The 15095-nt window shown below is 47.7% G+C and overlaps 5 protein-coding genes across 5 annotated transcripts; 4 read left to right on the top strand and 1 right to left on the bottom strand.

Moving 5' to 3' along the window:
- Positions 1–305: 305 nt before the first annotated feature.
- On the top strand, positions 306–2798 carry atm1 (ATP-binding cassette Fe/S cluster precursor transporter ATM1; the record flags this gene model as incomplete). The annotated part of the gene is made up of 7 exons (XM_056717568.1): positions 306–671; positions 727–807; positions 845–959; positions 1010–1278; positions 1340–2383; positions 2455–2671; positions 2725–2798. The coding sequence occupies 7 exons, from the start codon at positions 306–308 to the stop codon at positions 2796–2798; spliced, it is 2166 nt and encodes a 721-aa protein (XP_056565190.1).
- A 712-nt stretch (positions 2799–3510) lies between these two features.
- On the top strand, positions 3511–4906 carry N7489_011818 (uncharacterized protein; the record flags this gene model as incomplete). The annotated part of the gene is made up of 5 exons (XM_056717567.1): positions 3511–3692; positions 3744–4069; positions 4136–4476; positions 4534–4696; positions 4746–4906. The coding sequence occupies 5 exons, from the start codon at positions 3511–3513 to the stop codon at positions 4904–4906; spliced, it is 1173 nt and encodes a 390-aa protein (XP_056565189.1).
- A 965-nt stretch (positions 4907–5871) lies between these two features.
- N7489_011817 (ribonuclease III domain-containing protein) lies at positions 5872–6380 on the top strand (the record flags this gene model as incomplete). Its single annotated transcript, XM_056717566.1, has 2 exons — positions 5872–6091; positions 6145–6380. The coding sequence occupies 2 exons, from the start codon at positions 5872–5874 to the stop codon at positions 6378–6380; spliced, it is 456 nt and encodes a 151-aa protein (XP_056565188.1).
- Positions 6381–6905: 525 nt separating this feature from the next.
- Positions 6906–12486, bottom strand: N7489_011816 (ankyrin repeat domain-containing protein; the record flags this gene model as incomplete). The annotated part of the gene is made up of 6 exons (XM_056717565.1): positions 6906–11046; positions 11094–11618; positions 11678–11702; positions 11764–11925; positions 11978–12024; positions 12083–12486. The coding sequence occupies 6 exons, from the start codon at positions 12484–12486 to the stop codon at positions 6906–6908; spliced, it is 5304 nt and encodes a 1767-aa protein (XP_056565187.1).
- Positions 12487–13779: 1293 nt separating this feature from the next.
- On the top strand, positions 13780–14263 carry N7489_011815 (uncharacterized protein; the record flags this gene model as incomplete). The annotated part of the gene is made up of 2 exons (XM_056717564.1): positions 13780–14116; positions 14172–14263. 2 exons carry the CDS (start codon positions 13780–13782, stop codon positions 14261–14263), a joined length of 429 nt encoding a protein of 142 aa, XP_056565186.1.
- Between the last annotated feature and the right edge of the window lie 832 nt (positions 14264–15095).

The raw sequence follows: 15095 nt of genomic DNA, 5'->3' as shown, positions 1-15095 counted from the left end.
GCGATGCGGCCTACAAGGTACACAACTCCCCCTCAGAATTGCGACATTTGGAGTTTTATTATAAGAAGTTCTTGGATTCTTTCATACATATTTGTGTCTATCATTCGCTTGACTATTTGCGACTACCCTGCACTTTGCATTGAGAGCGACGGTTTTTCCTCCGAAGCCGGCGATTTCCCCCACGAGCTATCGGAGACATAGCTACTGCGCGTCAATCTTTCCTACTCGCTCCCACTATGCGCCCTTGAACCCCTCCCGGTGACTTGAACTACTCTGGTGCTTGAAGGTTATTATACCAAGCGGCCATGCTGCTCAGAGCCGCACGATCGCCGTGTTGGCGTACAGCGCAATTCGCCCATCCGAGCTTCGCCGGCAAGCAACGAAGCACACGACTCAATGGAACACACCTGCGCGCGTTTACATCAAATAACAATCCATTATGGAGTCAATCTGCAGACAATAAAGGTCGCGCTGTCAAAGCTACTCCAACCTCTACCCCCGCACCATCACAACTAGCAAATGCCAATGTCATCCAGAAGCCGGAAGATAGCGGCAATGCAAAGACCCCACCAAAGAAGGACTTGCTGAGCGAGCCCATGACCGGAAAACAGGAACAAAGGAAGGCAGACTGGGCTATTATGAAAGAAATGGCCAAGTACCTCTGGCCAAAGGTAATTCCCAAGTGCTATTGGTATAGAGTAACAGGTTATTGACTACAGCGGGTAGAACGATTGGGGCACGAAGCTCCGTGTCAGCACAGCACTGTCACTTCTTATTGGGGCAAAGGCAAGCTTCCTTTGTTATGGTGTTTCTATTAGACTATGCTAATATGAACCCAATACAGATCCTCAATGTGGAGATCCCCTTCTACTTTAAGAACATTGTCGACTCCATGAATGTAGACTTTGCTGCCATCGGTGGAACTGCTTACACCGTGGCTGGATCAATGATCATTGCTTGTGAGGATTTCAGCATATCGAAATGTTGACTCGTCACTGATATGTTTTAGATGGCGTGACCCGAATTGGAGCTACATTGTTTCAAGAGCTCCGTAACGCAGTCTTTGCTAGTGTTGCGCAGAAGGCAATTCGGAAAGTGGCATCAAATGTCTTTGAACATCTTTTGCGACTGGATCTCAACTTCCACCTCTCTCGGCAGACCGGAGGTCTGACCCGCGCAATTGACCGCGGTACTAAGGGCATCAGCTTCCTCTTAACATCCATGGTTTTCCATGTGGTCCCGACAGCACTTGAAATCTCGCTTGTCTGCGGTATCCTGGTATGATCCAACAGCGAATGACAACGGGAGTCCTCGTTCCTACATTACTAACGTGTTATAGACTTATCAATATGGCCTACAATTTGCTGCCATCACAACAACAACAATGATCGCTTACACCGCGTTCACCATCACTACAACCGCGTGGCGAACAAAGTTCCGGAGACAGGCCAATGCAGCTGATAACCGCGGAGCAACTGTGGCTGTGGATTCGCTCATCAACTACGAGGCCGTCAAGTACTTCAATAACGAGAAATTCGAAGTGGCACGATATGACAAAGCATTGAAGAGGTATGAAGATGCATCAATCAAGGTGACTACGTCTCTGGCATTCCTCAACTCTGGTCAAAATATGATATTCTCCTCTGCGCTGGCCGCAATGATGTACCTGGCTTGCAATGGAGTCGCGAACGGATCTATGAGCGTCGGTGACCTAGTCATGGTCAACCAGCTGGTCTTCCAACTCTCGGTCCCTCTCAATTTCTTGGGATCTGTCTACCGTGAGCTGCGACAATCCCTGCTGGACATGGAGACGCTTTTCAACCTGCAGAAAGTGAACGTCACCATCCAGGAACGACCCAACGCCAAGCCGCTGCAACTGCAGGGCGGCCAGATCCGCTTTGAGAACGTCACTTTCGGCTATCACCCAGACCGACCGATTCTGAAGAACGCCACCTTCACTATCCCCGCAGGACAGAAGTTCGCCATTGTCGGCCCTAGCGGCTGCGGGAAGTCTACAATCTTGCGTCTGCTATTCCGCTTCTATGATGTCCAGTCTGGCCGCATTTTGATTGATGGCCAGGACATCCGCGATGTCACCCTCGATAGCCTCCGCAAGACAATTGGAGTGGTACCGCAGGACACACCGCTGTTCAACGATACGATATCCCACAACATCCGCTATGGACGGATCGATGCATCGGACGAAGAAGTGCGCCGAGCTGCGGAGCGAGCCCACATCCACAAGCTCATTGAGCGTTTGCCTGATGGCTACCAAACTGCAGTTGGTGAGCGTGGTATGATGATCTCCGGTGGCGAGAAGCAGCGACTGGCAATTTCTCGGTTGATCCTGAAGGATCCACAGCTATTCTTCTTCGATGAGGCAGTAAGTGTTCATTTCCCGCTTCGTCCGTCAGCGGAGCGGTTAATTGAGGTAACTAACCACCTTGTCTCTAGACATCCGCCCTAGACACCTACACAGAGCAGGCTCTCCTCCAGAATATCAACAGCATCCTCAAAGAGAAGAGCCGCACAAGCGTGTTTGTGGCTCATCGCCTACGCACGATTTCCGATAGTGACCAGATTCTGGTCTTGAAGGAGGGTCATGTGGCCGAGACGGGCTCGCACCGCGAGTTACTCGAGCGTGACGGCATTTATGCAGAGCTTTGGAATAGTAAGTTCATTTTTTTTCATTGCTGTTGGCATGCCTTGCTAACTCGATTTTAGCCCAGGAACAGTCGATGGACCAGGATATTGACCTGGAGCAGGATCAGGGTGAAGATGTTCCGCCCAAGGCGTGAGATCGAGAATCTGTAAAGAATCATCCCGAATATAGGTGTTAGACTACTTTTTATGTGTACTTAAAGCCTACCAGCACATACCATCCTGGTATCGACATCATCATTTATCTCCTTGCATGGGTTGTGCTAAATAATCAACTTTGCATAAAGGATAAACCGTGAGAGATTTACATATATAGATCTCATGGCTTGCAACACCGAGGGACATACTGAACAAGATCCAGGGTTAAAAATATGAGAAATTACTAAGGAAGCTTTTGGAAACTACATTTGCATATGGATTTTACCATGATGACCATATTGATTTCTAGGTGAGAGTGCTAACCCTCACTTGATACAGTAGAATCGAAAACACGCTTTGTTTCTCGGCCCGTACCCGAAACTACAACCCATACTGGGATAGCGTGTAAATAATCCCATTCAAATACATATGTAACTAGATACATATGTATTCCTTCATTTCATAACCGCATTATGTATAATACCGTACTTTACAGGAAACTTCTACACATACAGTGACGCAGCAAAGAATCTAGCATCCCTACAGTACCTAGGTAGGTACAGTAGGGGAGGAAGGTTGGCCACCAACTCAGGTTAGTCACCCAACTTGGCCCTACCTCCTACCTACTAGGTACCCATCGCGACTTTTCGAATTGCGACGTTCGCCTCTTCCCCAAACGCCTCCTTGCTCTCCTCCGCTTTGCGTTCAAAGATGGATCTATCTCTGTACTGTCAAAGCAACCTTCTTTACACACAGGAGTCATTGTCAAAGTATCAACCTGGAGGATACCATCCAGTCAATCTCGGAGATACATTTGAAAATGACCGTTACAAGATACATCACAAGTTAGGATGGGGTGGCTTTTCCACAGTATGGCTTGCGAAAGACAGAGAGTCAGTTTTTCCAACACCAACTCTGCTCATATTTAGCTAATCTCACGCCAGCCGAAATCAATGGGTCTCCTTGAAAATCATGACCGCAAATTCGTCGATATCGCGAGAGCTGCAAAATTTGAAATTTTTAGAGAGGCAATCTCGAAGAGGGCTTTCTTCAGACTATATTGTTCAGCTGCTTGATGCCTTCCCACACAAAGGTCCCAACGGGGTCCACCAATGTCTCGTATTTGAATTACTTGGTCCTTCAGTTGATAAGGTCCTCTCGGACTATCATGAGAGTCACGACAAGCTCTACCCGGAAACCGTGCTCCGAATTTCTACGCAGCTTTTGAAAGCTGTCAAATTTATTCACAGCGTCGGCATGTGCCATGGAGGTGAGGTTGCTTCCCCCTCTGCAGTTGTTTTCTGTGGTTAGGGCCATTTTACTCACTCCTTATTAGACATTAGTGGTCGGAACATTGCATTCACTTGCACACATTTGTCCAAACAAACTGAGGAGCAGCTTTTTGATGTTCTTGGTTTCCCGGAGATTGAGCCGCTGGAACGAATTGATGGCACTCCTCTAGGGAATGAATTGCCGGCCCAACTGATCAAGGCAGCAGAATGGACTGAGTGGATAGACGAGGACGACGAAGATATTCGGCTTCTTGATTTCGGAGAGAGTTTCTATCAAGGCCAGGAGCCTCAGAAGCTGGCCCAGCCGGGTTCATTGAGGGTACCAGAGACGATTTTCACCGACTGCTTTGATTATCGCGTCGACTTATGGCGCACAGGTTGCATGGTAAGTAAACATATCATTTCTTTGAAGGAAATATACTTACGGCGATATGCACTGTAGATTTATTCCTTCTTATTCACGACCTGGCCATTCTGGTATCTTGGCGAGGACGAAGTTTTAATTTTTCAAATGGTTGGCTTTGTGGAGAGGTTGCCGGCTGAATGGGAGCCTAAGTGGGAATCAATGCAGATGACGTCTAGCCATAATCTGGAGCTAGAAGAAGGTAATAAAACTGATCCAACATACAGAATTGTGGCTAATTTTGCTCGAAGATTATGGAATCTCGAAGCTTGAACAGAAGTTTGCTGGTTTGGTACCCGATCCATTACTCGAACCTCTACTTCATGTGATCCAAGGATTGATGCGATTTTTACCGTCTAGTCGCCATACCGCAGAAGGGGCACTTGATTTGCTGGGTAGTGCTCAAGATTAATTGATGAATAAACAAAAATGCCAATACCCAACGCCAAAACGTTTATCTATACCATTTCAATAACCGGGTTGTGAGATCCTGCTCACCATGGTCTATCATCTCGTTACTGAAATCGTTAGAGCCGGGGGCGGAGCTAGATTCAAGATTCTGTAATCCTTCAAGAAAGAAAAGAACGCTTCTGGCGATCGTTTGTCTGTTCTATAATGACGAGGGTACGTGTGCAATGGCCCAAGCGGTCTGGGTGATGGATTCAGACTCTATGTCTGGTTCCTGTGAGGTTTGCTCTTCAGAGCCCTGTACGCATGGCCCCGATATTGGCGTCTAACCCTTATTCGCCGCCATATCTCACTGCTTACTGCAACATAGTTACGCTTATGGCCTTATGGCATTGAGCCCGTCCTAAGTGATCTGATCACTTGCGCAAAATGTCATTATGTTAATGTTTGGCGGTCTTAGAATTCATCATCACAAACGTCCATGCGCCAAATGATACTCAAGCATTATCCTACCACTTGGAGCCTAACCAACACTTTGGGATTGAACATCTCTCCATGAGGCTGACAAGCCAACTGCATAAACTTCCGAAATGGGAAAGAGACTTGTGTGTTGTCAAGGCTGACATACCTCCAGAGCCTACAGGCATCTAGCAAAGCCCAATCATGATTAAAGAATACAACGTCATCAGGAGTTAGGCGCTGCGCAAATACGTGATCGTCCAATTGGATGCTATGCGTTGCCCTGTTATCACCCTGCTTATGCCCGGTGCTGCGCAGTGCTGCGCAGTGCTGCGCCCAATTGCCAACCCCGCACCCCAAGGCATCCCAATACTCGCTTTCCAAACGGGGCCTTCTCTTTTATAAATACCCTCGTAAACTCCCAGGATTTTTCTCATCTATATACTTTGACTTCTTCTCTATCAGTCTCATTGTCACTCACAAAGCTTCGTTATTCAAACATAGTGCGCTATGGTGGGACGTTATTTACTTCCGCTCCCTTCGGACGACGAAATCGAGGTCCTCGAGAAGAAGATCCAATATCGCTTCGTCGATCGCGAACTACTGCGGGAAGCACTCCAAGCCTCCACCGATCGGAACCAAGATGGGAATAAGACCCTTGCCTTTTTCGGCGACTTAGTCCTCGACTTGGTTCTTGCGATCTCTGGCCGTAAGGAAAACAAGCCTCGAGGTAAGTGTTTGGCCCCAGCCAGTCTTATTTCATAAACTGACTCCGGATCCCAGGCAAAATAAAGGAAATGTCTGAGCAGAAGGCTGGGAATGTACATCTTTCCAAGCAGGGATTCGACCTAGGAATCGACAAGTTCATTGTCAAAAATCCTTCCCAAACTGTCGTCGGGATCAACGTCATGGCCACCACAATGGAGGCAATTGTCGGGGCAGTCTATCTCGACTGCAATAAACAGATTGCACCATGTGCCGATGTCATGGTCGCGTTGGGTCTTTCTTGGCCTGAGTGAACACCAATCACCTGCCACGGTGACATACAGAACCCCCCGACGTGGGGGCTGTCGGGGTCGATTACAGCCCGTGGGGCTTTTCATTCGACAGTGCGGTGGCTTTCGTCGACTTGCATGCCACAGCACTATTAAATGAGTATTTCCCATGTCTGTAGCTGACCCTGCTTGCTCCCACGCCGGGGGGTTCTGTACATTTCCGTGGTCTAGAATTGGATCCTTAAGGACATAGCGAGAGAGATCTTCCGGGAGAGATCGTGATGGAGAGGATGGGGATTGATATGGATTTTGAGAATTAGGGAGAGAATTGGAATAGCTGTTGCACTGATTCTGATACTATGTTCGACTCGTAGTGATGTAACTCGACGGGTAACAGCTTAATGCCCGAAACATGTATGTTTCAGTCATGAACCATTTCCCGGTTAAGGAAAATCACAAGGTGATGATATACGCACGCTCCAGCCCTTGGCTAACTGCGCTCGGTGAATTGCGTCGCACATTCTCAATTTTATACAAGTCCCGGCATCCTCAAACGCCTCGGATCTTATCCCAGACATCTTCAAAACCCTCAAAGCTCGGAATGTGATGCACCTGCAATTGATCCAAGACACCTTCGACAGAAACTCCTTTTTCAACCAGAATCCTAGCAATCTTCAAATAGTCTTCATGATCGTCTGTGAGGTGTTCATCATCTTTATCCTCCCTGTCGCGAGGATACCATGCCCGTGGATCTAACGCCATGTGAAGAGCGGTCGGTCCACGAATTCTTCCATCGGATCCTTTGAAGCATCCCGCGTTTGCATTGACATCCGCACCATGCTTCAAAAGAAGCTCAACCATGTCAACCTTACCCCCCATGACGGCCAAATGTAGAGGATGACCGTTCCATTCCTCCCCCTCAAGATTAGAACCCGTATAGGATTCATCGTGATACTGTGCTGTAGAAGCACAGACGTTAGCTCCTGCAGCAATTAGCCTCTCAGCTACTGCGACATGACCCCATTCCGATGCAACATGCAGTGGACGCCATCCGCAGCTGTCGGTCTTTTCAATGTCAACGTTGCATTCCAGCAAAAATGACACTGCCTCTGTCATCCCGCGAGCAGATACGTGATACAGAAGTGACGGGTGATACCCCAAAAATGTGACACATGAGTTGAGATCCTCCTCGAGTTTGAGAAGATGCACAAACATGGTGTCGTTACAATACTCCAAAGCGCCCCAAAGCATCGTGCTTCCGTTCTCATTCCTTATGTTTGATATCTCCTGACAAATTTCTGCGTCTTGGAGGAAGGCTCTAGCCTCGACAGAGCGATAGGGATGGTGATCAGAAGTATGTTGCACTATATTCATCGGCAGAAGGTGGTTTACTGTATCATGATAACGTGGCCAGTGCAGCCTCTCACCATGACCCGAGTCATATAGTGAAAATGCCGCACAATGGATGGGAAAGAAGCCATCTTCATCAGGTATATCTGCATGAGCACCATGGGAGATCAAACTGGTGACCAAATCGACGTTCCCTCTGTCTGCGGCGATGTGCAACAATGTCTGGTCATTTGTGTACTTGTAGTTTAGCTTCTCGGCGCGCTTCAATGCAAGGCATACGCAGTCGAAAACCTCTTTTGTGCTCAGCTGGCCCCGATACTCCAAATGCTGGGTCCAATGCCCCGCTTTTGGCGAGGTTGAGGCATGCGCTATTAGGCAACGCAGTGAGTCTGTATTGTTGGCTGCCGCAGCCGTCAAAATTGGATCAAGTCTACTCCCAAAAGAATAGAAGCAATCAGCACCAACTTCCAATAGAGTGGCCGTAACGGGAGCAATCGGAATCTTCTCCGCTGCGAGAAGAAGAGGAGTTGTATTTGCTTCCGAGTCGTAAAAGTTCACGTCTGCCCCCGCCGACACCAAACTAGTCAGAATCTGCTGGGAGGCCTGCGCAATCTCTTCGTGCGGAATATTTATGTTTTGAAGTCTTGCCTTTGCTCTCGCTTGTTCAAAGTAGTACTTAATTTTAGAAAGAGTGATTTTCTTTCTAGGCGAAGAAAGCAAGGAAGAAGGTTCGGCGAAAAGTCGGTCGTCAATGCTGTTCACCAATTCCAAAACAGAATCGTCACCTGGTGACACTCCACTCCCAATAAGGGTCTCCACGACCTGGCATTCAAGGTCCCGGACCGCATCCGTCACAGTAGGTCGAAAACTGAGGCTAGTTGGGGGCTGCGCCCCCAAGGCCATCAAGAGACGAGCTATACTCCAAGCTTTCCGCCTCAATGCACTAGCCAATGGAGTAAACAATTGACTTTCCTCTTCGTCTTCTTCGTATAAAGACCCCCGAGAAGTAAGTTGGCACGTTTGCTGGGACAGTAATGAGATGACGGCCTCTTCTGATAGCCCTCGGAGCAGTAGACGAAGAGTTTCTTCCACCTCTTCCACATCCCAGCTCGGGAGCACGGATTCCATCATGGTATGAATTGGAGTCCGTCCGAGCCTGTCGACAGTATCGACCTTAGACCCAGCTGCCATCAGCAGTTCGATGCATCCCACACTACGACACATTGCTGCCACGTGCAATGCAGTCTTTCCTTCTTCATCTTGGAACCCGAGGTCGGCCCCCTTTGAAAGCAGCATGCGAGCCATTTCAGTTGCCGAGTTCCTATTTTCCGGCTCCTCGGTGTCACCACCAGCAAGGAAAACGGCTAAGTTCAGGCAATTCTGCCATCCACTTTCGTTGTGAATCCACATCCACGACAACTGGTTGACATCTGCACCACCTTCGATCACAGCCTGTGCTGTATCGACGAATCCGTTATCCACAGCGATGACCAGAGCTGGCCGTTGATACGCATCTAGGAGATCAGGTTGTGCCCCTTTGGATAACAAAAGCGATGCGAATCGTGGATCTTGTTGACCAGCAGCTGCTTGCAAAGGTGTTTTGCCATAATACCAACTATCCACCTGTGCATGTTCACTGTCCAGGATTACTTTGGCGGTTGCCAAGTTCCCGAGGTCGATAGCAGTGTGTAATGCTGACTCGTCCGATTCGGTCGGTAGTCCTTCGGCACCCTTTTCCAGCAGAACTTGTACAAAACGCGGGTCTCTCTGGTGCGCGGCAACGTTCAACAGCGATCCCTTTTCGGAAACGTAATTTACATCTGCACCAAGTTGGATGAACAGTTTAGCCGCCTGAAAATCCGCATCCTGGATGGCGGAGGCCAGTAGAATTGACTTCCACGTTGATGGATCTTCCTTTGTCAATTCATCCTTGAAGTAACTGCTCGGGTCCTCCTGGATGTATCTCTCTCCGGCAATCAACTGCGTCGCGCGGCCTTGATATTCGTATTTATGTGACTTCATCGTGTTTCGCCACGTGGACTGAGCAACAGGAACTTTGAAGCTCTCCCTGGACCAGAACCTCCGGAAATCCTTCTCTTCGGTAGAACCCGTTTCTTCGAAGTGAGCCACTAGCAAGTCGAATATCAAAGCATTCTTACTCTCTGCTGCTATTTGCATCGGGGATATGTTCTCTGGTGTATTCAATTGTCTCACGTCATCGACACTGAGGGTCCGAATATCAGCCTCGGTAACGCGCGACAACTGCGTTTGATGATGCTGCACAAGCTCCGAAACTACCTCGGTTTGACCGCGAGATATAGCCCAGTGTAATGCTGTCCAACCATATTTGCTACGCTTCGTGTATTTTGCATGCGCAGATAGTAGAAGACGAACAATATCTAAGCTTCCAGTGAATGACGCCCAGAAAAGAGGGGTCCAATCTTGATCATCTGTAGCATCGACATCCGCTCCACTTCGCACGAGGATTTCGGACGAGGAAAAATGACTGTTTGCGCAAGAGTAGTGAAGGGGTGTCCAGCCATGAGTATCTGCTAGAGATGTACTGAGTCCTGATTCGACCAGAGACCCGATGGTTCCCGTAAGATTCCAATAAGCTGCAACATGCAAAGCGGTCTGATTTTGAGGGATTGAATCGAAAAGAGAGTCTAGGAGATCGGGTTCGAGCTCATTGCGGAAGTGTAATGCTTGAACGGCTGCATTCAGCAGTCTCTCGTTGGAAATGAAAAACTGGACCAGTGAGCTTAGATCTTCTTCCACCTTTTCTATTTCATTGAGATGCCGAGCCCAGTGCCTTGAGGCATAATCCAGAAACAGCATTTCATGGAAGCGGCGAGACATCTGCACGCGACTTGTGCATGGCCCTTCCCTGAATGGACTGAGACACATATAGCGCAAACATGTCTCTGCGATGTCGGTCTCCATATCATGCGGTAATAGCACGGTGGATTCGAAAAAGTCGTAAGCAGTCGCATGGACCATCGCAACAGTATTGTCATCATGTAACACCACTAGACCAACACAAGATCGAAGGAGAAGATCAGGGCTGACGAAATTATCTTCTTCAATATAATCCTCGTCACTTTCGACAGCAAATGCATGAATCACTTCATCAATTTTCAGACGTCTCTTCGCAAAGACAACCCATCCGATAAATCGCCGAGCAAGTTCCCTCCTTGCCACTGGTTGCATATCGATCCGCTGTAGTGTTGATTGATACACTTGATCCAACCCCGTCGACTGTTTTTCGAGGGCTTTTTGCATATGGCGAACAGTGGTGAGATCCAAGATCTCATCCAGAATAAGCTTAGTATGTAAAAACCTGGTGTCTGGTCAGTGCTGTACCAATGTACCAGTGATGGTTCGTACATATTCCCCGATTTTTCTGTGATTTTCCCAATCAGCTTTTGTGCCCCCCGAGGCAGCTCGTTCTCTTTAAAGCGGGAGTCGATGTAGATCTCTAAATCTTCAAATTGCGAACATATCTCCATCTTGGTTGCAGAATCCATAGCCTTCCTGATATGGCCAAGGTCTCGGCTCGTTACCATTACTCTGCATCCATTTTCGACAAAGGAAGACAGGTAAGGGAGCAAACCATCTGCTCCGGGTACCTCATCTAGCCCGTCAACTAGAAGATAAGTCGACTTCAGGTCACAGGCCGTTGCAAATGATTCAGCGAGTCCTGCAGGCTCACGCTGCTTCATTGGGTCCATGAAGAGATGTTTCATTGCGGGAAGCACTCTTTCATCTCCTTGCTCGATTACTTGTTGGATTATGCATTGCAAGATTGCTGTGAGACTTTGTTGTTCTCGGGATGAGAACTGACAAAATACGTATACCACGGAGCTTGGGGTCTCTGATCTCTTATCCGATAGGTGACCAATCGTCATGGAACTAGCTGCCTGCGTTAGACATTGCAAAGCCATGCGTGGGAGGTTTTGAGCAGTACGTACGAAAGTAGCGATTTGCCGACGCCAGCTATTATCGGTTAGTAAATCCCTGAAGTTACAAGTAGTCCTTGGAAAGAATTGTTTCATACGGGCTCCGTAGCACCAGAGCAGTGATGGGGCTCCGGTACGCCACTTCTCCACGTTTTGGGAACTCAAAAACCATTTCCCAGTCCCAGGACAGGCACTTGGTCTGGAGCGTAAAAGGTTATCTGATGCCGGAAAAAGCGAGTGAAGATGCTGCCTAATTTGCTCTAAAGTTTGAGTTAGAGCTATTTTGAGATCTCACGTCATTTGAAAGACTACCTTGGTCGATCGCTGCAACCTTCTTGAACGTAGCACTGGCAACGGACCTGCTGCAGGTTAGTTCTGCTTTCCAAGTGGTTGCAGATATGAGATGGGTCTTCGAACATGATACTTGTTGAAAGAAAATCGGCAAAGATAGATCGGTATCGATGCAAGAGATCAATATATTTTTTGACATCTTTTTCCTGAAACGGCCATCCGAGACGGCGTAGTCGTTTGTCGAGATCGAGGTGAAGGACCGATAAGTGGCGGCGGCATTCTTGAAGAATCTCTTCATTGAGCGAGGATGGACACAAGGGCAGTTCTAAACCTGTAGACTCTGCTTCTTGTATGGCCTTTTCCACCCGAAAGAGCACATCTGTGAGGGCTGAGACCTCCTGGAGATATAGCTTTTGCGTTTTGGGGGCGGATTTGATGTCTGACACGTAGCTGTAGCTGAGCTTGGTAATTTGTCCTGCAATCTGGACAAGGCCGGCAATACTGGCGACTAGCCCCACTACCTCTGCCATAGTCTCCTTTCTTCTGTAGATGGAATTGGAAAGGCCGTGAAGAGATGGTGAAGAGTGCGATGTTTGCGATGTTTCGCATGCGGGGCGTCTCGACCAGAATGGGGCGAAGCGACCCAATCAAGCATACCTAGGTAGTGCGGGGCATGACACTCATGAGGGGCACACCTGAGGTTTTCTCTCAACGTCTTGTCCCTTTCCGTTTCCTTATATAGCTATGGAGGTCTTTAAGGTACCGTCTCCACGGATTGTTCAAGGGCCCCAAAGTCGGGGCTTGGCTAATGAGACTGATATTCAGGAACGAATATCAAAAACCTTGGAAATGACTGTCACATTGATTTGCCCGGTCTTTTTAATCTGATACGTAGGTATAAGTACATATTATATGACTTAAAATCTTGCAAGTATCGAAGGCCCCGAGGATGCATGCAATTGGCATAGAATTTGTCACAGTAGGTAAAGATCTCCATGTATTAACCTTAATCTAGCGAAATATAATATAGCTGGCTCCTATATCGCAATCTATCGGGCTTCGGGGTTTGGATGGCGCAGCACAGCAGAGTAAGCCAACTAAGCATCTTCTTACTATTAGTACAAGAATCCGAAGACCGAGCCGCTCCGGACCTTCACCCATTTAAAGGTGTTGAAGGCTACGATACTGCAGCAGATACACTAGCAGACACTAGCATCGGGGAAAATCAGGAAGAAGAAACTGGTAATGAATCTATTAAAAGCAGGCGGAGCCTACATGAACAAAGACAATGGCAAACTAAGGAAAAAGCCACAGTCTGCACATAGAGACATCCTATATATGTTTTTGGTTGCCAGTTGATGGCTATTGATAAGTGCAAAGGGGCATAGTTATGCCCCTTCGCAGATAAGGCTTTTTTAACAATATAAATCAGTTTCAACTGGAATATCGTGGTATCGAAAATTGAGTTGCTAAAGAAAGAAATATATATGTCTTAGGGTAAGCTTAATGGAGAGCTTAGGATTATAAGTACCAGATATAGCGAGCTACTTACAATATGGAAGATCCTATACTATAAATAGTTACTAAATCCTGCTTTACTGACAATTAGCAAGACAATTATCTCGATCAAACCTTCGTCCTGCTCGGGAGTAAAGTCTTATTGTTATTGATCGGTTTACTCGAGTTATCCAGTCCAGTGGGGCAGCCATTTCCCCACATATACTAATGATGTCATCCACGTCATAGTATAGGATCGAAGTATATATAGCCAAGATATTTCTGGGCACTGAACTACACAGATTCTTTCTACAAACCCAACCACAATGTCTTTCTCCCATAAAGAACCCGAAGTTCTCCCCTCAGGAAACACCGCGCCACAAGTACCTCAGCAAGACCGCACGTCCCAGAGTCTTTCGCAGCGTGTCTCCCAGCCTGAGAACTCCGAGAGTAAGGACTATGCAATGAATCCAGGGAGTGCCGAGAACAAAGAGAATGCCGAGAAGACCATGGACCAAGGCCGTCGCGGCACTGCTGCGATCATGGAGGATCACCACGTCAGCAAAGAAGCACTGAAGGGTCCTCAAGGTCAACCGCCGCGCACGGCAGAAGAATTCAAGAAAGAAGGGGAGACTAGCAGAGCCGCCGATGAATCACACCCTGGTATGCTTTCACTAAGAGGATTTGCCCGCTTTGGACGACGCTAATAAGACTATAGGTGATGCGACTGAAGCTAAGGGCAGCAGGGGCAAGCAAGGTACCATGGAGAAGGTAAAGGAGAGGCTTGCGCACCCGTTACATGGCAAGTAATATGAGTAGATTTGGTTCACATTGTATGGGATCATCGGGTTAGGAAAGGGAGGAGTGGTGATTCCTGAAGATGTTGAAACTCGTACCAGTATCTCGAGTCATTGTCACCTTAATGACGTTTGTGGTTGAAATATAGTAGTGCATTATACCAAATAAACTTTCTAAATACCTGGTTGTCTCCACTATATTGACGTTATGGTCCACTGAAAGCACCAAGTGCTACAAGTTGTCACGTTTATCCACTAGTGAGAACCAGTCTCATCACACAGTAAATATCCAATTCTGGGCTTGAGAATCGATATAAACGATTCAATAACTACCAGATATTGGATAGTCGTGGCTGTCCAAGATAACTTTAAGAAATAGTCGCCATGGCTAGCCGAAACCCCGTAAGGATTGCCATCGGTGTTGATCAGATATACAAACTCCTCCGAAATGATGGATGCAATAGTTGAAGCAATATACATAGAGAAGGTACTCGTCTGCAATGAAAATAAGGTCAGAGTGGCTTTCCCGTATAGTAGCAAGGCCTTTGACTGACTGCAAGGCTTAAAAATTCCACCAATGACGGCGGCGAGTCAGGATTGCTGGCAAGAGCGTGCTTCGGAGCCGCGTGTCGATGCCAGCCCAAATTTCGACGCCGGAATGAGGTTATCCAGTAACGACTAGATAGCCCCGAGGCACCTATTGCAATAACGTAGAACATTGATAGTAGTCGGCTTGTTCGAGCTAATGCGGCTAACCGACTTATGGTGTATTCGACCAATAGAACCCCTTGCGTATTTGCCAAAACCGAGGTCTGGAGGGAATGGACTGGGACTCGGAGAACAGT

The sequence above is a fragment of the Penicillium chrysogenum genome (genome assembly GCF_028827035.1).
Source record: "Penicillium chrysogenum strain IBT 35668 chromosome Unknown utg000005l_segment0_segment0, whole genome shotgun sequence".
NCBI lineage: Eukaryota > Fungi > Ascomycota > Eurotiomycetes > Eurotiales > Aspergillaceae > Penicillium > Penicillium chrysogenum.
This window is presented reverse-complemented; position numbering and strand designations above follow the sequence as displayed.